The sequence below is a fragment of the Trichosurus vulpecula genome, chromosome 8, assembly GCF_011100635.1.
Source record: "Trichosurus vulpecula isolate mTriVul1 chromosome 8, mTriVul1.pri, whole genome shotgun sequence".
Classification (NCBI taxonomy): domain Eukaryota; kingdom Metazoa; phylum Chordata; class Mammalia; order Diprotodontia; family Phalangeridae; genus Trichosurus; species Trichosurus vulpecula.
The window spans coordinates 229,207,680-229,234,786 of record NC_050580.1 but is presented as its reverse complement, the minus strand read 5'-3'; the positions used below and the strand labels follow the sequence as shown (position 1 = coordinate 229,234,786).

At 35.6% G+C, this 27,107-nt stretch overlaps 1 protein-coding gene across 2 annotated transcripts in view; it reads left to right on the top strand.

Annotated features, from left to right (window-relative positions):
* Positions 1–27,107, top strand: part of NEMF (nuclear export mediator factor) — a 58,356-nt gene that overhangs the window by 26,737 nt on the left and 4,512 nt on the right. For both annotated transcript variants that reach the window (XM_036735799.1, XM_036735798.1), the window contains exons 14-27: positions 2,162–2,347; positions 2,599–2,662; positions 3,057–3,145; positions 7,070–7,173; positions 7,689–7,751; positions 9,051–9,163; positions 12,365–12,422; positions 12,896–12,954; positions 13,045–13,165; positions 15,081–15,396; positions 19,264–19,306; positions 20,585–20,634; positions 22,554–22,701; positions 25,890–25,967. In XM_036735799.1, coding sequence (XP_036591694.1) covers positions 2,162–2,347; positions 2,599–2,662; positions 3,057–3,145; positions 7,070–7,173; positions 7,689–7,751; positions 9,051–9,163; positions 12,365–12,422; positions 12,896–12,954; positions 13,045–13,165; positions 15,081–15,396; positions 19,264–19,306; positions 20,585–20,634; positions 22,554–22,701; positions 25,890–25,967 — 1,492 coding nt within the window. The remainder of the gene's footprint in view (positions 1–2,161; positions 2,348–2,598; positions 2,663–3,056; positions 3,146–7,069; positions 7,174–7,688; positions 7,752–9,050; positions 9,164–12,364; positions 12,423–12,895; positions 12,955–13,044; positions 13,166–15,080; positions 15,397–19,263; positions 19,307–20,584; positions 20,635–22,553; positions 22,702–25,889; positions 25,968–27,107) is intronic.

The following is a 27,107-nucleotide window of genomic DNA, read 5'->3' as shown; positions in this document are numbered from 1 at the left end:
GTTTATCACTATATTGATCAAAGCTCTGCAGTCTTTGAAAGTTTTTTCTCTGTAATATTGGCTTTTTAAAATTTATTTATTTTTAGTTTTGAACATTAACTTGCATAACATTTTGAGTTTCAAATTTTCTCCCCCTCCTTTTATTCCCCCCTCCCCAAGACAGCATGCAATCAGATATAGGCTCTACTTATGCATTCATATTAAGCGTATTTTCACATTAGTCATGATGTAAAGAAAAATTAGAATTAGTGAGAGAAACTGCGAGAAAGAAGAAACAAAACAAAACAATAGAAGAAAATGAGAGCATATAATATGCTTTGATCTGCATTCAGACTTCAAAATTCTCTGCATGTCGATAGCATTTACCATCGTGAGTCTTTTGGAGTTATCTTAGATCCTTGCATTGCTGAGAGGAGCTAAGCCTATCAGAGTCAATCATCACACAACCTGGTGGTTACTGTGTATAATGTTCTCCTGATTCTGCTCATTTCACTCAGCGTCAGTTCATATAAGTCCATATTTTTCTGAAGTCTGCTTGCTCATCATTTCTTATAACATAATAGTAGTATTCCGTTACATTCATATACTACAACTTGTTCAGCCATTCCCTGATTGATAGACATCTCCTCAATTTCCAGTTCTTTGCTACCACAAAAAGAGCTGCTATAAATATTTTTGTACATAATGTTGTTTCATATAATTTGTTCATCTAGTTCTGCTTATTTCACTCTACATCGTTTCAGAAAGATCTTCCCAGTTTCTTCTGAAACTATTTTGACATTTTTATGGTATAAAAGGGAGTATCCCAAAAGTCTTAACTATACTAAACTTTTGGTTAATAGCTTGAAACTTTGCTAAGACTTTTGGGATACCCCATATCCTATTACATTCATAAACCATTATTATTAGTCATTCCCTGGAAGGAGGACAACCTGTAATTTACAGTTTTGGGCTACTATGAAAAAAGGTGCTATAAATGTTTTTAGGGACTAGACGTAGTATGGCTGAGTCAAAAGATATGCACAATTTAATAACTTTTTGAACACAGATACAAATTGCTTTCTACAGTGGCTAAACCATTTCACAGGTCCACCAACAATACACAAGTGTGTTTATTTTCCCATAGCCACTCCAACACCAAAGGAAATTTATGAAGGATATTTTTTACAGCTGTCTGGAAATAGGAGTCAGATACTCTAGGCTTATAAATCTGTGTCCAGATTGGGGCAGTGGTATGACAGTTCCCCAAATTAGAGTAATGTGGCAATTCAAAGATGACTTCCTAGCTTTCCCTGTTTGTATAAGAAAAATCTCATGTCTTTCCAGATTTATGCTTTGGGGTCATTGAGGGAGATGAATATATCAGAGCAAAATGTGCCTTGATTTACTCAATGTTAACCAAGGGGCTGACTGGGCTGAGATGGACACTTGCCTATGAAATTATTATTGAAAAAAGAAGAGGAAGCCTTCTCATCTGTTTTGGGGGTGGAAGCAAAAAGCAAGAGATATTTAACACTTAAGGGGAACATGGCAATTACCTGGCAAATATCAGGAGCATGGCTTTCAAAAGAGCAATCAGAGGCCTTGTACAGGTACCTTGGTGTTTTATCTTAGGATTGTACATGTGAAATGCAAACTCACACTTCAGGCAGAAGGAGGAATAAGCTTTCAATACACAGATCCTAACAAGGTCTTTACTTATGTTTATTAATATACCTATGTTTTAATGTGTATATACGTGTCTATTTTTTATAGCAAGCAATAGCGATTCATTTATCTTTCTCAGAGTGAGGAAGGAACACTTGCAGTTACAAGTTACAGGTTGCTAGATGTTGCATCAGACATTTATTAGTTGTGTGACCCTAGGCAAGTCACTTAATCTTTATCTTCCTCAGTTTCCTCATCTGTAAAATGGAGATAATGATAGCAACTCCCAGGGTTGTTGTGAGGATAAATAAGATAATATTTGACCCTGTCACAAAACTTATTCACAATGTTGTAAAAAATTCATTATGTCTTACATTTACATAGAGCTTTGGAGTTATTTTAAGGTTCTGAAAACTAAGTATCATATAGCATTTATAATTGAATAAGAATAAAAGAATATTATCTTAAATTTGAAAAACTAATGTAATTTTGAAATGATTTGTAATTTCAATAGAAATCCATACCTAGTATCAGATGAGGAGGAGGAAGAAGATGAAACTAACATTGAGAAAGAAGAAACAGAAGAACCAAAAGGGAAAAAAAAAAAGCAAAAGAACAAACAGCTTCAGAAACTTCAGAAAAATAAGCCATTACTTGTTGATGTTGATCTCAGTTTATCAGCATATGCCAATGCCAAAAAGTAAGACTTATTTACTACAAAAAGAAGTTTAAAAGGCATTTTTAGCATGTAAAACTTTTCTTATATAATGAAATATCAGAGATATTTGGGAAATATGTTTCCTATTTTAAACATTCATTTCAGCCAAGGTATTTGTTTATTTGCTTAATTTTTACCTCACATTTTATATAGATAGATATAGATGTCTATCTATATATGTATGCATATAAGTCATGAGATTTGGATTTTAAGGTAAATTTATGTTATTGCAGATATTATGACCATAAGAGACATGCTGCCAGGAAAACACAAAAAACAGTTGAAGCTGCTGAGAAGGTACTGATTCTGTTAATTTTCCCCCTCTCTGATACTTTAATGGCCTCAATGAATTCCTTCTTCCCTTCTCTTTTTTTGTGTCTTTTCTATTTACTATTATATATGTAGACAAGGTATAATTGAAAGAGCACTGAGAGTCAGGAGACCTGGATTCTGGTCCTAGATTTGAGACCTAGATTTGGATGACTTTGGGTAAATTAATTTATTTCTCAAGATCTTTGTTCCTTTTCTACAAAATAAGGTAGTGATGGTAGGTCTCCATAGTCTGTCCCTTGCAACTTTAAAATTCTGTGATTCTCTGATTATAAGTTTCTTTCATTAATTATTATTTAGGTTTTACAATTAGCTCTTTTTTGTAACTTACTTCTTCTAAAATGATTTTCTTCTTTCATAGGCATTCAAATCGGCGGAAAAGAAAACAAAGCAAACCCTCAAAGAAGTTCAGATGGTTACCACCATTCAGAAAGCAAGGAAAGTGTATTGGTGAGTGGATTTATTTTGTATTTCTTAGCTTTTCCACTCATTTGGAGAATCATTTGCCACCAAATGAAGGAATTAAAATGATATAAGAAACCAGTGAAGTTTTTCTCTTCTTTTAAAATTCCTTGAACCCAGGGAATCTTCATTCCCACTGTGAGTGCTCCTAATTTACCATTTCACTTTTGAATTACTTTAAATTTTAGGAAGTTTTACCTTGTATTAAATAGAAATCTGCTTCCTAATTCTGCCCTCTTGGAACCCAGAAAAAAAATCTGATACCACTTATTGGGTGTTCTACAGGGAGAATTCTTTTCTGTACAGGTGGGTGCTGAGGTCCCTTCCAGCTTTCACATTGTGTGAAGTGCTAATCCCTCTTCTAGTCAAAGACAGCTGCTGTGTTCCATTCCCTCCAACACACCTAGACCCTATAATTGCTCCTTCTCATATCTTGGTCTCCTTTCTCTTGGCGGACCCCAGTTTGTCTGTGTTTTTCTTACAACGTATTACCTAGAACTGAAGTATAGTGCAATGAAAAGAGTGGTGGATTTGAGTCAGTGACCTCTATTAAACCCCATCTCTGACACAACCTGTGGCATTGGGCACATCACTTAACCCCTTTGGTCCTCACTTTCTTCATCTGTCAAGTAGGGTTGGACTGCAGAGTAGGGAAGCAGGGCTAAAAACCAGCTCTTGTGGAAAATACCTGGGAATTTTCAATGGACTAAAAGGTAAATATGTCATGGCGGCCAAAAAAAATTGGCTATTGCCATAGGTTTCATTGAGAGGCACACTCAGCATCCAGAATGGAGAAAGTAAGAGGTGCACTCAACTCCTACCTTGTCAGGCCTTGCCTGGAGGAGGAGATAGATTGAAAGCTGGAAGGACCATCTAGTCACTCGATCAGAGATGCTTAACCTGGAGTTCATAAACTTGGGTTTTTACATTTACATACACACACAATTGTATTTCAGTATAATTTTTTTTTAATAATCCTGTGTATGCTATTTTATGCCCTTAAGCTTTATTCTGAGAAGGGCTCCATAGACTTCACCAGCCTGTCAAGAAGGAACAAAGACACAGCAAAGAGCCCTTACCCTGAAGCTCTAAATCTGTGATCCTTTGATCCTACTTCAGATGTATCCTGAAGCAGGGAGGAGTAGAGTGGAACTGTCTACTTCCCTCATTTTGGGTACCCTGTGTGCTGTTTCTCTGAAGCCTTGGGCAGCATTAGTGTTTGTTTGTTTACTTCTTTGACTCATATTGAGTTTTTAGTCCACTGAAACTTCTAGAACTTTTCCACAGAAACTGTTTCCTAGCCCTGCCTTCCCTACTCAATGAAGTCAATTTATCCAAATGTAGAACTTAATATTTATGCCCATTTTATGAAATCTGATTTGATTTGACCCTTCTGATTTGCTGAGATCTTTCTAGGTCAGGACTTTGCCATCTATTGTTAGTTGTTTGTGTCATGTACATATTGGACCAGCAAGTCATCTATGCTTTCATCTAAACCACTGATGAAAATGACAGCAACAAGCCTAAGGAGGACTCCTAGGCTCACTCCAGTAAACACCCCCTTTCAAGCTGACATCATACCATTAATTTCTATCCTTGTATTCAGTAATTATTGTTGTTGTTCAGAGTTACAGACAATGTTTTTCTTAAGTAGTTCAGAAGATGTCATAAAAACAATAACTTGGTGAAAAATAATAAAAAAAACGGAATATCAGAATTTCTGGAATGTAGCTAGTCTTCAGAAGAAAAATTATATCCCCAAAGTATCCATTAATAAAGTAGGAAAAAGAATTAATGAACAGAATAGTTAGAAATCAACAAATGAAACAAATAAACACAAAAAGGGAAAACCATGAAAATTAAAGGTTTGTGAAGCATCTTACATATATTGTCTCATGTTGATCCTCATAATAACCATGTGAAATAACTACTATTTTTATCCCCACTCTACAGATGAGAAACCTGAGGCTCAGGAAAATTAAGTGACTGGACTCTGGTTACACAGTTAATAATTGGAAATCAAAAGACCTGTAAAACTGATTTTAAAAAACAGCAAAAAACCCTGAAAGCTGATTCTTTGAAATGAGTAACATTATTGATAAATCTTTAGCCAATCTGATTAAAAAGCTGAAAAGCGGAATATTTACAAAATAAAAAATGAACAAGGTGAAATGCTTCTTTGTAATCAATCTAAAATAAACACAGTACTATTTTGTACTCTTTGCACGTTTCAGTCAGTTGTTTGCAAAGATGTGGTCAACTAGAGTATTTTTTGCTAAAGCCTGTCTGTGCTCTTCTGACGCCTTTATCAAGAATGTCCTCAATAAATTTATGTATCGAGTCTCATAAAGATTTTTAAGGATGTGTAAATATGTGCACTGGTCAGTAGTTACTGATATGTTTTTTTTTAATTTTCATTTCCATTAAAAACCATTTATTTTGTCTCCCATCTCCCTCCCCCTCATTGAAAAAAAAAGCAAAACTAAACTGTTGTAACAAAATATGCATAGTTAAGCAAAACAGATTCCCACATTGGCTGTGTCTAGAAATGTGCGTCTCAATCTGCATCTTGAAAGGCCTTTACCTTTCTCGTGGGTAGCACGCTTCCTCATCAGTCCTGTGGAATCTAGTTATTGTTGCATTGATCAGAGCTCTTCAGTCTTTCAAAGTTGTTTGCCTTTATTCTCTTATCACTGTTGCGCTGTTTTCCTGGTAGTTCCTGGTTGTGCTTACTTTACTTTACAGTTGTTCATACCAGTTTTCCCAGCTTTCTTTTCTGAAGTAGTCATTGTAACAATTTCTTACAACAGAATAATATTCTGTTATGTTCTTATACCATGATTTGTTCAGTCATTCCCCAAATAATGGACACCCCTTCCTTTTTAACTTCTAATCCTATGCCCCTACAAAAAGAATTGCTTATAAACATTTTTTACACATGTGAATTTTTCCTTATTCTTTAATTTATTAGTGATGTTGTTGGGTCAAAGGATATACACTATTTAGTGACTTTGGGGGTGTAACTCTAAACATTTTTTCAAAATGATTGAACCAATTCACATTTCCATCATGATTGATATTTTTCTAAATCACCTTTTTTGGGGTTGGAGGGGCATTTAGTAATGTCCATAATTTTTCCAAGCTTTTATTAGCCTCAGAATAAGAAAATCAATTGTTCTTCTGAGTTGGGGCATAGCCTATCCAGCTCCTCAATGAAAGATCAATATTTATATTTTATAGGTCTTCGTAACGGTGCTCATGAAATCGTTTTTGAACTGAACAGTCAATTAGCAAATTACAGTAAATAACTATAGAAGCAGTTTTTTGTTTTCTATATGACTAATCATTTTTCCTCTTCTTTGACTTTGATTGGGTCTACCATTAAGGGATGAGGGAATTATTCTTTTTTATTCTCTGTTGAAATTGCCAGTTTAGGATAGGATAAAATGATTTGTTATGTAGATTTTAGGCAGTGTATGAAAATGGTCACACGAGACCATCAACTGGTTTTTCTTTTTTTGTTTCCAGGTTAAACTTTTGGGTCTTCATGATGAAAATTATTTTGAAAAGGAAATTCAAGCAACTTGGAAATTTTAAAGATCTGTTGTTGTTGTTGAGTTGTTTTTCAGTTGTTTCTGACTCTTCATGATTCTTCATTGAGGTTTTGTTGGCAAAGATCCTTGAATAGTTTGCCATTTCCTTCTCCTGCTCATTTTACAGATGAGGAAACTGAAGCAAACAGGGTTAAGTGACTTGCCCAGGGCCACACAGCCAATGTCTGAGCTCAGAAAGATGAGTCTTCCTGATTCCAGGCCCAGCATGCTATCTACAGTACTACCTCACTGCCCAAAAATCTCATAGGGAAAGAGAAAAAAACATGTGCTAGCTAATTTTTTTTTCCTGATTTGACAGGTTTGAGAAGTTTTTATGGTTTATTAGCTCTGAGAACTATCTCATAATAGGTGGAAGAGACCAACAACAAAATGAAATGATTGTGAAGAGATATTTGACACCAGGTTTGTAAAATCCATGTTAAAGTTTTGAAGTTTTTTAAATCTTGACCATAAAAGCTTTTTTCTTCATCTTGTATTCTTTCAAATATCAAATTGGTAAAAACAAAATGAAACCTATAGGATTTAGAGGTGAAAGGAACTCTAGAGAGTATCTAGTCCAACCCTGTCATGAGGAAAACTAAGGTCAGTAAGGTTAAATGCTTTGTTCAGGGTCTTTTTGATACCAGATGACAAAAGCTGGGATCTCTCGACCATATAGATAGAAATTGTTCCATAACGAATTGCACTGACTTGTGGAAGATCGGATTCTTCTGTATTAGCAAAATCAATTTCAGTCTACCAGAGTCCTCATAATCTGATTGCCAATGACCTACTTATTGAGATTTATTCTAATTGGTTTCCTGATAGAAAAAAATCATGATTTTGTTCAAGTTTTCAGTGCTGAAATTTGGAGCAGTCTCTTTATACTTAGAACTTATGTCCATTGTGATAGATGTTCCTTTTTTATTTTTTTAAAGGAGATATTTACGTTCATGCTGATCTTCATGGCGCAACAAGCTGTGTAATTAAGAATCCAACAGGTAACACTTTAGATCTCTTTTAAGAAGATAAATGATAATTCTGAATTACAGAAGTTTCATATAATAAGGAATATATTATTGTATTCTGTTTTTCATTTCCTCTGTGCCTTGGAAAAGCTAAGCTCTGCATTCTCTGGGACCAAGCATCATGCATCCTCAACTTCACCCTTGTCATTTTCTGCCCTGCCAGGCTTGCCACTGCTGTTCCATCATGCAGACAGGACTATCAGAGGTCTTGCCTGGGTGGAGCCAACCAACTCTGCTTTGCTGTCTCTGGGACCATGTATACTCACTTTGACAATAGCCTTGTTGGGCCCTACTGTGCTTACTTTTCTCCTCTCTCCTCACCCTCTTTCCAGCCTTCCACTTAATACTCTGAGGACTGAAATCAAATTACCACTACCATTGCCTCTGAAAAAGGTGTATTAATGGACTGCCCTATTGTTCCACTCCCTGTGTTTGTGACTTTTTAGATCATAACTCCCTTTCTTAACCACTTCTCCCCTATATGTGTTGTCTTTCCCACATAAGCTCCTTAAAGACGGGCACTATATCATTTTTGTATTCATGTCTTCATTCTTTAGCATATATTATGCACATAGTAAATGCTTTCCATTCATTAATTCTCTCTTTCATTTTATTTTGATGAATCTAGAATTTTTCCTATTACTATTTCTAAGTCTTATGGCTTACAAAAAGTATAGAAGTTATGATGATTTTATTTTTCAGATTCGAGAATTAAATTGAAGTTACATATGAGAACATGTTGCTATATGACTAATTATGTAGGAGTGTCAATTTTAAATAGACATTTTATTTTTATAAGCTAAAATTTTTTTAACTTAAACACTAAAAAATAGCATTTTTATATACACAGTAGAGCAAAAAAGTAGAATTATATATGAGACCATGAATCTCCATTTCATTGTTTAAAGTTCCACATAATACTTTCAAAGCTGTACTATTGTCTGTGCTTCCTTCTAAACTATCTTCTGTTCTGTACATTTTAAAAAAAAAGTTTCAATGGCCCTTTTTGTTTCTGACATCAATACTGTTATTTCCCACCCCACCCACCCACAACCCCAATTAAATGACCCTGTTTTAAAGCCCATACAAGATGAATGTTTTAATTGCAATAAGGTTAGCATTTTGAGGTGTATAAGTAGAAGTGCCATTAATGTTCATATCCCTTCTTAGTATTTGGGTATATTTCACAAGAAGTGAGTTGATTTTATTATCCTAGTATCTGAAAAAAAAGCACAGTTAGGTAGCTCAACAGTTGTGACATTATTGTTGTAGGAGAATCAATCCCACCACGGACTTTGACAGAAGCTGGCACAATGGCATTGTGTTACAGTGCTGCTTGGGATGCTCGAGTTATTACCAGTGCTTGGTGGGTGTATCATCATCAGGTAATGGGAGCTTGTGCTTTGCCTTAAAAGTAAAAATTAGTATGTGTAAGTAATATGAAAATGAGTATGTAAATAACCACAACTAAATTCAGGGAGAACAGTATTGAAAGATAGAATACTTGAATTATTGGGAATCATCACAGTCCGTTACTTACTGGATAGAGTCCTTCCTTGACATTATAGAAACAAGGTTAATGATCTTTTATTTGATCATATAGTCTCAAAATTGGGACTGCTAGGTGGTGCAGTGGATAGAAAGCTAGAATTATAGTCAGGAAAAGTTCAAATCCTGTATCAGACATTTACCAGCTGTGTGCTCCTGGTGAAGCCATTCAGTCTCTTAGCTTCAGATTTCCTTTTCTGGAAAATTGTAACATTAAGAGCACCTACCTTACAAGATTGTTGTGTAAATTAAATGAGGTAATACTTGTAAAGTACTTTGCGAACCGTAAAGCATTAAATACAGTTGCCTGAAAATGAAAATATACAATAAATATCAAATGTTTAAGAATCATACTATATATATAGTGTGTGTGTGTATGTGTGTGTGTGTGTGTATATATATATAGGCATATATGCATAAATATGGTGTGTGTGTGGGGGGGTATATTTTATATGAGTCATTTCCCAATTGATAGGTGGTCAAAGGATTTGGACAGCCAGTTTTCCAATCAAGAAATCAAAACAGTTTATGGTCATATAAAAAAATGCTCTAAATCATTATTGATTAGAGAAATGAAAATTAAAACAACCTTGAGATATCATTTTACATCAGGTTAGCTAAAATGATTGAAGGAGAAAGTGACAGATGTTGGAAGAGATGTGGAAAAATTAGGACACAAATTCACTGTTGGTGGAACTGTGAACTGATCCAGCCATTTCAGAGAGCAGTCTGGAATTATGCCTAAAGAATTATTAAATTGCCTATGCCCACTGATCCAGCAATACCACTACTAGGTCTGTTTGCAAAGATAATTAGAGAAAAAAGAAAAGAACCTATATGTTATGAAATATTTATAGCAGCTCTCTTTGTGGTGACAAAGAACTGGAAATCATGGGGATGCCTGCTATAAGAAATTATGAGCTTGATGATCTTAGAAAAAAATGTATAGACTTGCATGAAGTAGTGAAGAGCAAAATGAGCAAAACCAAGAAAATGTTGTATACAGTAATAGCAGTATTGTTTTAAGAACAATTTTGAGTGACTAAGTCATTTTGACTATTATAGAGACTCATATTAACTACAAAGGACCTGTAAGGGATGACACTATCAGCATCCAGAGAACTGATAAATAGAAGTACTTCTAGAATGATTTTACATGTGTGTATGTACACACACATACATATACATACATATCTATACATGTATATACACATACATACTTGTGTCTAATGGTAGCCATCTCTAGGGTGGTGGGGCAGGGAGGGAGAGAAGGAAAAAAGGGGGAAAAAAGAAAGTTACATGATTACTTTATTACATATTTAAAAGGAACAGCAATTTTAAAAGGCATGAAAGATAGTACCAAGTACATGTATGACTAAACCTGCCTCAAATTTTGCCTCTGACACTGTGTTCCCAATGAGCAAATCATTTAACATCTTGTGGCCTCAGACAACCATCTAAGACTTAGGGATATGTGACTGCTGAAATAAAAGATTCTTGACACATTTTTTAAAAAAAAATCATTTGGAGAAGGTAGAGGGGAAGAGAACAAACATTTATATTGTGCCTACTATGTGCCAGACACTGTACTATGTTTAACAAATATAAGGTAGGTGCTATTATTTTCCCCATTTTGCAGTTGAGGAAAATAAGGCAAACAGATTAACTGATTTGCCCAGAGTCACATAGCTGAAGCCAAATTTGAACTCAGCTCTCATGGGCTTCAGGACCAACACAATATCCAGTGCATCACCCACCAGCTGCCTCAAATGCCATCATTAATGATAGTCTAAATACTTTTGCAAAATACTTGAAAAGGTTGACTGATAAGTATAATTGTTAATATTGCTTTTTTCAACGAGCTTATAGCCATTTTAATTATTGTAAACCCTGTATTGTTATATGCCAATTACAGAAAATTAATTCTATGTTAGAATACTCATATTTTCTACCTCAACTATTACAATTTTGTAGTTATTTATTTTTTGCACTAAATTTCTAGTTTATTAATTTTTATAGAGAATTATTCTTAACAGCCGAAGATTTAGAAAATCTTCTCTTCTTCCCTTCTTCCTTTCTTTCATATACATGTTCAGCCACTAATCTGTCTTAGAGTTCAATGTTTTTGATAGCTTAATGTGACAACAATTTGGCTAGTAGCTGTTGTGGGGTGTAAGACTCAACAAGACCAGCAACAAGAGCTGCCAGCAGAGGTTCTTTGATCTGCTTTACTAAGGAAAGCAATGTTAAGGGGCTAACAGTCTTACTTTAATCACACATGCAAATATCATTCACTTAGTTCAGGAGGAAAAGCCAGCAACCTGAACTTCAGAGCAAATATAAATTACAAACACACACAATATAAACAGAACAAATCACAATTCTTAGTTACCAGGAAACCATCAGCATCTGGGTTCACAAGCCAGGGAGCTCCTAACAACGGCTTGCCCAGAGTCCCACACCACTCTTCCAGTGAGTGAGAGCCCAGACAGAATGCCAACCTTTGGGCTTTTATGCTCTGTTCAGGGCATAAAGGATTTATACCTAGTTAGCAAAAGGGTGTGGGCCTGGGGCTTTGCACCTAGTAAGGCTCAATCAAAGACAATTAATTTAGCATTCTAAAACAGTAAAGAAGTCCCACCTTAATTACCAATACACTTAACTAAAAATAAAATTAAAAATAAGGTTCTTGAATTGAAACTGGTACAGTCAATAGAGCACTGCACTGGGCTTGGAATCAGGAATTCTGAGGATTAAATCTGGCCCCAGTCACTTAACCAGCTATGTGATCCTGGCAGGTCACTTAATCTTTGTCTGGCTCAATTTTCTCAACTCTAAAATGGGGACAAAAATAGCACTCAACAAAGTGTTGTTGTGAGGATCAAGTGAGATAATAATTGTAAGGGGTTTAGCACAGTGACTAGCACATAATAGGTGTTTAATAAATGCTTGTTCACATCCACTCCCCTTCAAGGTTAAGTTTTTCACTCATTCACTCAATCATTCTCAAGTTAATTGAATCTAATGTTGCTTTTCAGGTGTCTAAAACAGCACCAACTGGAGAATATTTGACAACAGGAAGCTTTATGATAAGAGGTAAGGACTTAATGATATATCTCTTCATTTCCACTTATGGGTTGTGGAGGGTGTAGATGTTTTAGGAATCTATTTGATGGTATTCAATAGCATCGAATAGTATCGCGTGATCTTTGTTGTAAATAGGGACAGTTTTGCCACTTTTGGGGGAAGATTTGCGTCTTCAAATCCATTTGTGATTTTAGGTGGTCCATTTGGTCCAATATGGCTATGTGGTATGAAATTACAATAGAAGAGACTGTTGAAAGCACGTTCATTGTTTTAAGATGTGACAGATGTTAAACTGAGGACAGCCATGTACTTCTACTGCCCACTAACTGTTCATTATACATAATAAATAAATCTTGAATAGCATATATTTCTATTTAATTTGTCATGTAGTGAAATATGTGAAGCCACTAATTTTGTATATTTTGCAAACATAAGACATATAGAAACTTTTTATAAGCAGAGATGCACGTTTTCTTTTTTAGGAAAGAAGAATTTTCTTCCTCCCTCCTATCTTATGATGGGGTTTAGTTTCCTGTTTAAGGTACTCTTCATTTCCCTAGTTATTTTTTCTTTTCTTATATTTCATTAGAAACTTAGACAAAAATCACTTAAGTGAAAATTGATACTCTAGGTAGACGAACCATGTGTTTGGAGACATCGAGGAGAACGGAAAGTCAGAATTCAAGATGAAGATTTGGAGACAGTGGCTAGCAGCACTAGCAAGCTAATTTCAGAAGAAATGGAGCCACTAGGTATTTCATGGATTTTATCAAATTTGATAAGTAGTGGTTGTTATCTCAGTAAATCTCTAAAAATGTATTTTAATTAAAAGAATAAATTTCATTTAGTATAATTTGAACAAATATGATTGTTTTCCTAGATCATTAACTATTCTGAATTTTGATTTCCTTTTGGCTTTGTAGCTGCAGTGCCTTGCACATAGTAGGCACTTAATGTTTGTCATTCTCAAACTAGAAACTGTTTACTTCAGACTATAACTAAAGCTAATATTTATAGTAGATTTAATTATCTGCTAAAATAGTAAAAAAATAATTTGAGCAAAGGTGGAATTAAAGATTGAACAAAGATAATTTAGAAATATATAAAACTAGTACTTAATTTTGTGATTAATTTTTGTAATTATGTAATTGTTACGTGTATATATATATGTATATATATGTATATATATATATACACACAAAATGTAATTATTATAAATTATGCACAAATGAATTTACAGTAAGTGTAGTTTGTTATTGTAGAGTCTATGTTGTAAAATGGTTGGAGTGCTGGGTTTAGAATCAAGAAGACTTTGGTCCAAATTTCATCTCTGACTAGTTTTGTTACCCTAGGCAAGTTCCTTTTCCTATGGGCCACCAGCACTCCATAGGACTTTTGTACTAAGTCACTTATAGCTGAATTGTGATCTGCATTTCTCACATTCTCAACTTCCCTATGTTGAGGAAATTGCATATCCTTTTAGCTTGTCATTTGAGATTTTGATTTGATTTATTTGCCCCAATTCAAGTGGTATCGTATTAATTAAGACAAATTAGCTTAATTCCCTATAGATAAGATTTTTTCATAAATTAATTTATTTTTGTTTTAACATTTACTTCCATAAGTTTAAATTTTAAATTTAAGTTTTAAGTGTTAAAATTTAAAATTTTCTCCACCTCCCTCCCCTCCCCAAGATGGCATACAATCTGATGTAGACTCTACATATACATTTTGCATAATATTTGTATGGGAAATGTGCAAAAAATATGAGAAACTATGGTATAGTAGATAGTGAGCAGGCTTCAGAGGCAGGAAGAACTGTGTTCATGTCCAACTTCAGTGGCTTTGTGATCCAGGACAAGTTATTTAATCTTTCAGTGCCCTAAGTAACTCTTTACTTTTCTGATATATATTGGTAGAGGTAGTTACCTGAGTTGAGAATTCCCATTCCTGTGGCATCACAGGTCCTCCTCCTGTGATTCCTCCCTCCTTCCCTTCCTTCTTCTACCAGGCTATCCCTTGGGTTTCTAATTTTTGTAGTTATTTTTGTAGTTATTTTTGTAGTTATTCTCTAACCCTGAGTAGTAACTAGCATTACTTCATTTGGTTGAGCAATGTACAAACTACAAAAGTAAACTTACACATTTATTTGTTTTGTTCTTTTTTTGTGAAAATACTCAATGAATAGAAGTTATGAGTCATATACTAGAAATTGCATGAGACTGCCCATAGTCAGCTGACCATTGAGCCTTTGAGTGGTAGCCTGAGTCATCTGCCTTTAGGGCCAAAAAGCATTTTTTAGTAGCTTCCTGCTCCTCAAAACTTCCAGGATTCAAAATGTTATTTAATCATAAAGACCAATCTCAGTTCCAGAGAACTGATGTTGAAACCCACTTCTCTTCTTCAAGAGAGAGGTGGTGGACCACAGATATGGAGTGTGGTATTTGTTAGCAAATATGGTCACTATGTCTTAATGGTTTTGCTTAAGTGATCTTTGTTTTAAGGGAAGTCTCTATTGGGGGAGCAGGTTAAAGGGAAATAGTTCGTAGGAAAACAAAAGTTACTGATAAAATTGGGGGAAAAATTTGTCCTGGTAGACTGGCTTCTTTATCCAGTCTACTTTGTTGTGATATTCTAACTTTAACTTTTATTATTATTCTGATGCAGATGATGATAATAGCAGCAGTGAAGAGGATCGAGAAGAGACTTTTGAAAGTCTAGATGAAAGAGAAGTAAGATCTCATATTGATCAAGACGTCATTGCCATTCAGAATGATAAAAACAGACTGAAAGAAGGATCAGCACAAGAAGAGAGTTCTGATGGTGATGACGATGATGACTATGACGACAATGATGACGACGAAGAATCTCAAAGAAGGATGAAAACAGGTCAGGAGACAGCAAATAAAAGGAAGGATGAATCCGAAGTGTCATTAAGTTACCCAGATACTACGATTGATCTATCCCACCTTCAATCTCAAAGGTAATTCAGAAGGAAAATGGAGAATGTGAAGTTTTATGTAGTAAATTAGGGCTGGTGATAATATAGAAAGATAACCAAAAGGTTGAGCCTACCTCCACCCTGATCTGTTTATTAGGAACTAGATGATAATTTCTTGTTTGTTTACTTTTTAAAATCAGTTTTAATTGATGTCATTTGTTTCTTATATCATCATAGTGTTCCCCAGTATTGTTCCTTCACCTTCCCAGAGAACTTCGCCATATAACAAGTAATATTTCTTTAAAGAGAAAAAAATTAGTACAACTGGTTGGTACCTTGAACCTGTCTGAAAAAGTGTTATGTGTAACATCTGTGGACCTCTCATCTCCATGAAGGGGTGGATTTGGGTTGTCTTCTCATATGTGTTCATTCAAATCATGTTTGATCTTTATAATTTTGTTAAATTCACATTTGATTTTCTTTTTTTTGGTATGTGATTGTTCTTTCTGTTTACATTGTCATAGTTATTGTGTATATTGTTTTCTTGGTCCTGCTTATTTCCCTCTCCATCAGTTCATGTAAATCCATATTTTTCTGTATTCATCACATATGTACTATTTTACAGGACAGTAATATTCCATTATATTCATGTACCACAATTTGTTTAGTCATTCCCCAAAGGACATCTACTTTGTTTCCAATTTTTTGCTATCACAAAAAGTGCTACTGTTAATATTTTGGTGTATGTGGGAATTTTCTTATTAGATAAGATTATAAGGCTAGTAATGGAGTCTCTGATTCAAGGGTTATAGACATCTTAGTCATTTTATTTTCATAATTCTACATTGACTTCCATAACAATTATACCATTTTACAGGATAATTCCTTGTTTTAATTTAAATTTATTTAACATATTCAGTTTTCAGCATTGATTTTCACAAGAGTTTGAATTACAAATTTTCTCCCCATTTCTGCCCTCCCCCCCACTCCAAGATGGCGTATATTCTGGTTGCCCTGTTCCCCAGTCAGCCCTCCCTTCTGTCACCCCACTCCCCTCCCATCCCCTTTTCCCTTCCTTTCTTGTAGGGCAAGATAAATTTCTATGCCCCATTACCGCCTGTGTATGTTATTTTCTAGTTGCATGCAAAAACTTTTTTTTTGTTTTGAACATCTGTTTTTAAAACTTTGAGTTCCAAATTCTCTCCCCTCTTCCTTTCCCACCCACCCGCCCTGAGAAGTCAAGCAATTCAACATAGGCCACATGTGTATCATTATGTATAACCCTTTCACAATATCCAGTTGTGAAAGACTGACTATATTTTGCTCCTTCCCCACCCATCCCCCTTTATTGAATTTTCTCCCTTGACCCTGTCCGCTTTCGAAAGTGTTTGTTTTTGATTACCTCCATCCCCATCTGCCCTCCCCTCCATCATCCCCCCCCTTTTTTTTTATCTTGCTCCCTCTTCTTTCCTGTGGGGTAAGATACCCAATTGGGTATGTATGGTATTCCCTCCTCAGGTCAAATGTGATGAGAGCAAGGTTCACTCATTCCCCCCTCACCTGCCCTCTCCCCTCCTCCCACAGAACTGCTTCCTCTTGCTACCTTTATGTGAGGTAATCCACACCATTCTATCTCTCCCTATCTCCCTCTCTCAGTATGTTCCTCTCTCATCCCTTAATTTGATATTATTTCTTTTAGATATCTTCCCTTCATCTTCGACTCACGCTGTGTCTGCTCTCTCTCTATACACACACACATAGATATATACATACATACACATTCACTTATATATATACATAAACATATATATATATATATGTATATATATGCATATTCCCTTCAGCCACCCTAATACTGAGGTCTCATGAATCATACATGTCATCTTTCCATGTAGGAATGTAAACAAAACAGTTCAACTTTAGTAAGTCCCTTGCAATTTCTTTTTCTTGTTCTTTTTCTTGATTACCTTTTCATGCTTCTCTTGATTCTTGTGTTTGAAAGTCAAATTTTATATTCAGTTCTGGTCTTTTCACTGAGAAAGCTTGAAAGTCCTCTATTTTATTGAAAGTCCATATTTTGCCTTGGAACATGATACTCAGTTTTGCTGGGTAGGTGATTCTTGGTTTTAATCCTAGCTCCATTGACCTCCGGAATGTTGTATTCCAAGCCCTTCACTCTCTTAATGCAGAAGCTGCCAGATCTTGGGTTATTCTGATTGGGTTTCCACAATACTCAAATTGTTTCTTTCTGACTGCTTGCAGTATTTCCTCCTTGATCTGGGAGCTCTGGAATTTGGCAACAATATTCCTAGATTTCTTTTTGGGATCTATTTGAGGAGGCGATCAATGGATTCTTTCAATTTCTATTTTGCCCTGTGGCTCTAGAATATCAGGGCAGTTCTCCTTGATAATTTCTTGAAAGATGATATCTAGGCTCTTTTTTTTGATCATGGCTTTTCATGGCTTTCTTCTCTTTATTGGCTTTTTGGAGCTCTTTTGCCATTTGAGTTAGTCTATTTTTTAAGGTGTTGTTTTCTTCAGTGTATTTTTCAGTATATTTTTGGGTCTCCTTTAGCAAGTCATTGACTAGTTTTTCATGGTTTTCTTGCATCCTTCTCATTTCTCTTCCCAATTTTTCCTCTACTTCTCTAACTTGCTTTTCCAAATCCTTTTTGAGCTCTTCCATGGCCTGGGACCAGTTCCTGTTTTTCTTGGAGGTTTCTGTTGTAGGCTCTTTGACTTTGTTAACTTTTTCTGTCTGTATGTTTTGGTCTTCTTTGTCACCAAAGAAAGAATCCAAAGTCTGAGACTGAATCTGGGTGTGTTTTTGCTGCCTGGCCATATTCCCAACCAACTAACTTGACCCTTGAGTTTTTCAGTGGGGTATGACTGCTTGTAGACTAAAGAGTTCTATGTTCCACGTTTGGGGGGGGATGTGCCAACTCTGCCACACCAGCACTGCTCCTTCCCCAAGAATCCCCATCCCGGACTGGGCTTAAATCTTCAGCAGGCTGTGCACTCCTGCTCTGATCCGCCACTTAATTCCTCCCACCAGGTGGGCCTGGGGCCGGAAGCAACAGCAGCTGTAGCTGCACCACCTCTGCTGCCCCTGGGGCTGGTAGCCGAACTGTGAACTCCTTCCACTCCTGCAGCTTTTCCCACTAACCTTCTCTGTTGTCTTTGGTGTTTGTGGGTTGAGAAGTCTGGTAACCGCTGCAGCTCACTAATTCGGGGCGCTAGGGCCCTCTCCGCCCGGCTCCTGGTCTGGTTGGTTCGTGCCGCTCAAGCTGGGCTCTGCTCCACTCTGCTCCCAGCTCCCAGTTCCGTGTGGGATAAACCTCACCCAGAGACCATCCAGGCTGTCCTGGGCGGGAGCCCTGCTTCCCTTTGCTGTTTTGTGGGTTCTGCCATTCTAGAATTGGTTCAGAGCCATTTTTTATAGGTTTTCGGAGGGACTCGGCAGAGAGCTCATGCTAGTGCCTGCTTTCCAGCTGCCATCTTGGCTCCGCCCACCAATTCCTTGTTTTAAAAACCCAACTATATAATGTAGAAGTTAAAAAATACAGTATATATGAAAATGCTTTATGAAATCTGATTTCAACTAAGATCAAATTAGAAACAAACTCAAGGCTAGCATTTCCTAAATTGACTGTATAAAACAGATGGCTTTGCAGAAAGCTTAAAATACATCTTAAGCATCTTGTCCAAGTGAAGAAAAATAATAATATAGGGGAGAAGCATTGTACAGAAAATCAAAAAGAGCAGTAGTACATAGATTTCGCCAAAGTACTGGGTTTATTTGTAGGATTATTAATGAAAAGGTTATGTTGGGAGCATTTTATTTTGAGACCTAAGGTAATTTTAGTCTTAGATTTAGATAAGTAACTGAATTTGTTCTTGCTTTCATAGATCCTTCCAGAAAATAGTTGCCAGAGAAGATTCTTCCAATGTGGTAAGTTGTCTGCTGAGCTTTTTAAAGAAAATAGCACTATATGTACTTTTAAATGAAGAAAGTAATTTTTTTGAATAATTTGGTAGAAATCAGGATTAGACCAAATATGTTATGTCATATGTGACAAAAAGCTCAAAATGGATATGTGACCTGAATATAAAAGATCACACCATTAATATTAGAATGAGACCAAGTACCTTTCATAACAGGGGTTAGGAGGAGAAATCTTAATCAGATAAGGAATGAAAGAAGCCATAAAAGATAAAATAGGTGATTCTGACTACGTAAAACTAAAAACATTTTAACAGATAAATTCCGTGAAGACAAAATAATGGGAAAGGGGTAGAATGGGAAAAATATTTGCAGCAATGTTATTAATATAGTCTTGCATTTAGAATATATAGATTGAGTGCCATTCTGCAATAAATAAATGAATTTGAAATTTTCAAAAGAAGGTTTGCAAATTATAAATTATCACATGAAAACATGATCCAGGTCACTAATAGTAAAAGAAATACAAATTAAAACAACTCAAGATTGCTTTATTCCATAAAAATAGATTCAAAAAAAAAGAGATGGAACCAGTATTGGGGGAGCTCTGGGGAGATGTGGTCCAACCATTTTGGATTTCAATTTAGAATCATGGAAGAAAAGTGATAAATTGCCCCTATTCTCTGATCTAGCAGTCCCACTGTTGGGTTTATACTGCAAGAAAGTGAAAAGTCAAAATAAAAGCCCATTTTATACCAAAATAGTCATAGCATTACTGTTTGTGGTAGCAAAGAACTAGAAACAAAGTAGGTGCCCATCATTTGGGGAAGTAGCTGAAATGATGGAATATCACTATTTAGTAAATAATGATGAATATGAAGAAATCAGAGAAACATAGGAAAATTTGTATGTGCTAATGAAGAATTAAAGAAGTGAATACAAGAGAACTACATAAACAGTGACTACAGAATTAGTGGAAAGACCACTAAAATTAAGTGGGACTCTGAGTGATAGAAAAACCTGTGAAAATCTTGAAAAAGAGATAATGAAAAATATGCCCTCTTATGGCAAAGAGGTAGGGGGGTCACTAGGGCAGAATTTCATATATATTATCAGGTAAGATCTGTGAATCAGATATGTTTTGCTTCCTTAAGTGATTTTCTTTGTCACTAGAGAGAGTTAAAGGCATTCATGAAACAGTTTTTGCTTTTGTTTCTAATATTTGAAAAGTCATTAGTATTGGGTTTATTTTTGTTTGTTTTTTTGCTTGTTTCTTTGGCTTAATAGAATGACAGTAAATTACATGGCCGGAGGCATTTATCAGCCAAGGAACGAAGGTAAAACAATTTGTATTTTCAAAAAGCAAACATCTTGATTTATAGCTAATGATAGTTTGGCTGACACATCAGCTGTTTCTTTTCTAAGATCAGCTTTATTAAACTGAAATTACTTGTTTATAAGTTTCAGAATAAAAGGCATATAGTTATGTTCCAATTTAATTTTTAATGCTTAAATATAAAAGGTTTTTCTATTTTAAGACCCAAACTTTATATCACTAGGATTAATATGGTCATTGATCTTATCTTACTAAGTTCCAAATTCAATCTGACAAGTATTTATTGAGTGACTTCTAGGTAAGGCACCAGGTGTTGGGGACACAAAGATAGGCCATGATCTCCATGAAGTAGGGAAAGAAGAACTAAAATAACTTTTGATAACAGAAAGTGAAGAGATCCCAACTAGGATAAATGTAAAGGCTGTGGTTGTTGGGAAGGAAATAGGGAAGTCCTGATGGAGAAGTGACATCTGAATTCAGTTTTGAAAGGTGGGAGAGGGGTTTTAGCAGAGGACAGTAGAAGAATGGAAGATGGACAGTACTTCAGTTTGGCCAGAATGAAGAACAAGGGAAGGAGAATAGTATGAGGTAAGGAAAGCCAGGGAGGGTGGAGATAGATGGTGGATGGTGGAGGGTTTGAACTTTGGTTCTGTTGAGTCATATTTCTCTGTTGAGCACCTATGAGCAACACAATAGGTTCTGTGCCCTAGAAAGCATATATTAAAGAAAAGATACTGGCCTTTTCCTCTTACGGAGCTTTTCCATTAACATAATTATGTACAAAAAATATACAAGTGTATGTGAGGGGAGAGATGGTTCCTGAATGTATTGGTTAGGCTAGAGAATAAATGGAGTTAATCAGGAAGAACTTCATGTAAAAGAGACTTCAGAAGAAATTAAAGGAAAGCTATAAAAATCCTTTTTTTGTACTCTCTATCATGTGAAGAAGAGTGGGCAATTGCTCCAAAGTAGAAAGAGAACTAGAAATATCAGGGGATTCATAACATAAGCTTAGAAGGTCAGGGCAGTATGTCTTTAGCAAATCATTACCCATATTAGGGCCCACTAGATGGAAAAACCTGTGCCAGTTTTTGAGAATAGAAAGATGGAAATAATGGTGCTTGCCCTTGTAATTTTCAGTTGATATGGGGAAATAGGACATAAAGACGGTAGAAAAACAGTAGTAGCAATATAGGCTAGCCTAGGAAAGTCCCAGGATTGTGATCTAGAAAAGTACTATAGGAATTCATTGGGAGGGAAAAATCACTGTCAGGTTAGCTAGAGCAATTGGGACTTGAAACAAGATTGAAAATGGAGGTGGGGGCCAAGTGATAGAGGGCATTGCATGCCGGGATAATCTGATACATAGATACAAGGTGAAGTTTTAGGGTATTTTAGTATTAGATTGGATTAGAAGAGGGAAAGAGTAGAGGAAGACAGACCACTTAGAAGATAGGACATTTACATGTAAGTGTTGACAGCCTCAGTTAGAAAGTTATGTAAACTGTTTTGAAGTATTACACATCACAAAATTCAATTTGCATGGTTTTTGAGTTATATTAGAAATAGTTGACAATATATCTACACTTTTATGTCAAATATGGCAGTCCCATCAGTCTTACTGATACTAGTACTTATACAGCATTTTAAGGTTTGTAAAGTGCTTTACATTTTATTTTATATGATACAAAAACACTGCGGAGTAATTGCTATTATCATCTCCATTTTATAGATGAGGAAACTGAGACTAAGAGAAATTAAATTATTTACCCAATAAATAATGTTGTAATATATGTAATATATGATGTGACAAGATTCAAAGTCAGGTCCATCTGACTGTAGCAGAGCTGAAAAAGTTGTTTTGGATTCAAAGGATTTGGATCAGTAAAGATCAGAAGTTTTTGTTTTGTTCATTTTTAGAGAAATGAAGAAAAAAAAGCAACCAAATGATTCAACAGATTTAGACATGTTGGAGGGAAAGGAAAAAGAAAATACGCTGAAGACTGAAGTTTCTCCAAATACAAGCAAAAATGTTCTAGCTCCACAACCAATGAAGAGAGGACAGAAGGTACAGGCTGAGAAGTTACAAGGTTAATTAATAGTGGCTATAATTAGTACTAAAATGTGATTTGTTAAAAAATGGGACTTTATGAAGTTATGATTTTTCTTATTTTAAATGAAATAGAAGATGTAGAAGAAATTAAAATTGGTTAATGGAGATAATAACAGACTTAAATTTTAGAGGTAGGAGGGATCTAAGACATCAAATCTAAGTATTTTTTGAGTAAATTGAGGCCCAGAGAATTTAAATGGTTTGTCCCCGTCTGTCTTAATGCCTTTTGTTAACTTTAGCTTGGAAGTTTTGTGAGGTTTTTTTTTTTAATTCTTAGCATGACACTTTAACTTATCATAATATAATAATATTAATAGCTAACATTTACATAGTGCTTACTATGTGCCTAGCACTGTGCTAAGTGCTTTAAGATTTTTATCTTCTTTTATTCTCACCTCAACCCTGGATGGTAGATGCTATTATTGTCCCCATTTCACAGATGAGGAAACGGGCAAACAGAGATTGACTTAACCAGACTCACATACCTAATAAGTGTCTGAGAACAGATTCGTACTCAGTCTTCCTGACTTCAGACCTTGTACCCTATGAAAGATCATCAGTCTAAAGGAATTTGTTCAGAGCCCATAATAATTTACTAACTTCTGTTCCTGCTGTCCTGTCTTTTGCTACAAGCTTCTCAAAAGAGTAATTTAAACTCATTGTCTCTACTTTTTTGTTATCCTCTGATTTCTTGCAGTCAGCCTTTTTTCTATTATTCAGGTGAAATTGTCATCTTGAAATTTACAAATGGTTTTCTAAGTACAAAATTTAAAATCCTTTTCTCAGTCTTTATACTTCATGATTTCTTTGTAACATCTGACACTTTATCAATCTCTCTTTGAAAACTTTCTTCTTCCATAACCTGCTATATTCTATGCTAGGAGGCTGCTTGGCACAGTGGAAAATTCACTGAACCGGAAGCCTGAAGTCCCAGTTCTACTGATAGTAATTAGCTATGTAATCTTGGGCAAATTACGTTTTTCTGGGCTTCAAGGTTCTTTTTCTATAGAGTAAGAAAGTTGGACAGTTGACCTCTAAAGTTCTGTGAGTTTCTAGTTCTGTTCTTCTGACCTTTCTTTCTCCTTTTCTAGCTTCTTTTTCTCCTCCTACCCATCAACTACAGACATTCCCCAAAGTTAAATTCTTGCATTTTCCTTCTTCACTAGGCAGTATAGTAGATAGAGTATAGGACTTGGAAGTCAAGAAGACTCGAGTTTGAATTCTATCTCTAACAATCGTGTAACTCTGAGAAACTCACTCCAAACTCTAGTTTTCTCATATATTAAATGGAGATAAAAGTAGCACTTACCCCATAGGGCTGTTGTGAGGATCAAATGAGTTAACATGTTAACTGGCCTAGCAGACCTTAAAATGTTAGCTATTACTTTTATTGATAAACTGTTAAAAAAAATTATTTTTCAGTAAATTTTTTGAAAACCAATGTTGACCATCATTACAACCAACTAAATTTAATGACTATATTTAATTCAGCAAATTGGTCATTTCTGTAGCCCTAATTAATAGTAGTAATAGCTAGAAAAATACTTTATAAATATTATCTCATTTCATCCTTATAACAATCCCACAAGGCAGATGCTATTACAATTCCTATTTTACAAATGAGGAAGCTGAGACAAGTATAGGTCAAGGAATTTGCCCAGTGTCACACAGAGTATTTGAGGACAAATCTGACTATTGTCTTCCCAACTCCAAGCCCAAGGTTCTATCCATTGGTCCATCTAGATACGTCCTCATCAAAATTCTATGTACATTCTTTTTTTCTTTATTTTTCTATGTATCCTACACTCCTGGTAACCTTATCCCATAAAAACATGTATTACTCTTACATAGTTAACTTTTAAAAAAGTCTTTGTGTCCAGTCCTTACTCTTTCTTGAAATCAAGATAATTCCACCATAACCAAAACTTTTTCCTCTCTAAATCAATTTCCCTTCCTCATTTCTCCAGATTGGTTAGTAAAAAAAAAAAAATCAAAGCCCACTCTTCCAGCCATTTAGATTTGAAATCTCAGAGCAATGCCCATCTATTCTTTGTTCTTTGTCCATCTTCAGAAACTCCCACCTTAAGTCTTATCAGTTCTACTTCCACAGTAACTTACATCAATCCCTTATCTATTCCCATTGCCACCCCCTACTTTTGTCCCCATTATGCTTTGCCTGAACGATTGTAATAGCCTCATAATCAATGTCATATGGTTACCCCTGTCTTCAGAAAGATCACTTTAGCAGCTGAGGACAGACTGGAGTAGGGAGAGATTTGAGGCCCGGAGAGCAAACAGAATATTGTTACAGTGGTCCAAATGTGAGATTACGAGGACCTACAGCAAGGTGGTATCTGTGTGAATGTAGATGAGAAAGATATTGTGAAGGTAGAGATGAGAATACTTAGCAAATGATTGGATGTCTGGCTATGAGTGAGGAGTTGAGGCTGACACTATGGTTGCAAACTTAGATAAGTGAGAGGATGGTGCTGTCCTCAGCAGTGATAAGGACAGAAGGGAGGGAGGGAGTAAAGATGAGAGGAAGGAAGGAAAGAAACAAAACACACATTTATTTACTAAATACCTTTGTGCCGGGCACTGTGCTAGGGGCTTAACAAATGTTACTTGATTTTATCCTCACCATAACCCTGTGATGTAGGTGCCTTTATTATCCCCATTTTAAAGTTGAGGAAATTGAGGCAACCAAGAGTTAAGTGATTTGGCCAGGGTCACATAGCTAGTAAGTGTCTGAGTCTGGATTTGAACTCATGTCTTCCTGACTCTAGGCCCAGCACTCTGTTCACTGTACCACCCAGCTATCTAGAAGAGAGGAGTTTGGGAGAAAGATAATGAGTTTCTATTTTGGACATGTTGAGTTTGACATGGTCTATGAGACATCCAGTTTGAGATGTCAAGTAGACACTTGGTGTTGAGGTAGGACAAGAGAGAGGTAAAGAGTGCATGTTGAGTGCAAAGATTGTTTTATATTCATTGTTTTGTCCCCCACAACATCTGTTATCATGGCATGTATATTTGATGAATGAATGAAGGGATGGATGGATGGATGGATGGAAAATGCCCTCCCTAATTATTGAGTTTTCTTTTACTTTTGGATTTCTCATAACAATATTTTGACTCCATAGAGTAAAATTAAAAAAATGAAGGAAAAATATAAAGACCAAGATGAAGAAGATCGTGAACTTATCATGAAGCTCCTTGGTGTAAGTTATTCGTGAAACCATTTCCATCTTTTGCTTCTTATCAATAGATGACACAAAGTAACATTTTTCTTTGGGGATAAAGATGCTAACATTCTTGGGAATACAGGAAAGGTTGTAAAGAGCAAAGGTAAAGTTTCTAAAAGGGTGTAAAATTTCATTGGATAGTTGTGTTGCGTGTGCATTTGTCTTCTATCTTTGTGTCTTGTGTGCCTTTGTCATCTAAATAAATTAACCCTCATCCCCCAAAATGGGGACCAACAGCTTAAAGTCTTAGGGAAATAGGAGTAAGTACCTGAAGACCAGTGCAAGATGGAGGTGGGTATATCTTGTTATGTTTATATCTCAAGTCTCAAGTCTTACAGGTAGCTTCCTACGGTAGTTAGCCATAAAAACTACTGAAAAGAAAACCAAGAGGTATAGAGTGTGCTTCCACCAAGTATGGAGAACAGGGAGCATTTTACTATGACCTGCAGAGTGCAGTTTAAATTTCTGCCAATACCGTGTAATTCTTATAAATATACAAGGAGCCTATTGCTCTGTCATCATCTTTGCCAGTTTGCAGGACATGAGGTAAAAACCTCAGGATTGTTTTGATTTGCATTTCTCTTATTATTAGTGATTTGGAGCATTCTTTCATGTGACTGTTAATATTTTTGCATTTGTCTTTTGAGAATTGTTTGTTCATATCCTCTGATCATTTATCTATTGCCTATTGGTGAGGCGTGTGCATGTGTTTGTTCATTGTTTATGTATTTTAGATACCAATCCTTTATCAGAGAAATTTGTTGCAAAGATTTTTTATCTCATTTCCCTTCTTACTCTAGGTGTAACAATTTTGTGTATGTTGTTATTTTGGCTCTGCTTTCTTCACAGTGCATCAAATCAGACAATTCTAAAGGAGAATTTTTTTTTTTTGAAAGGGAAAGACTAGGAGCAGTGGGTGAAAGTTGCAGAGTTAAATATGTACTTGATATAAGGAAAAACTTGCTGGCTGTTAAAAGCTGTACAAAAATGTGACAGACTATTTCAGGAGGTGGGGTAGTTGGTTGCTTCTTATTGGAGATATGGGATATTCTAGAAAGGATTTATTGTCAGGTTTGGAATGGGCTTTGTAGCCTCTGTGGTCCTTTCTAGTTCTTA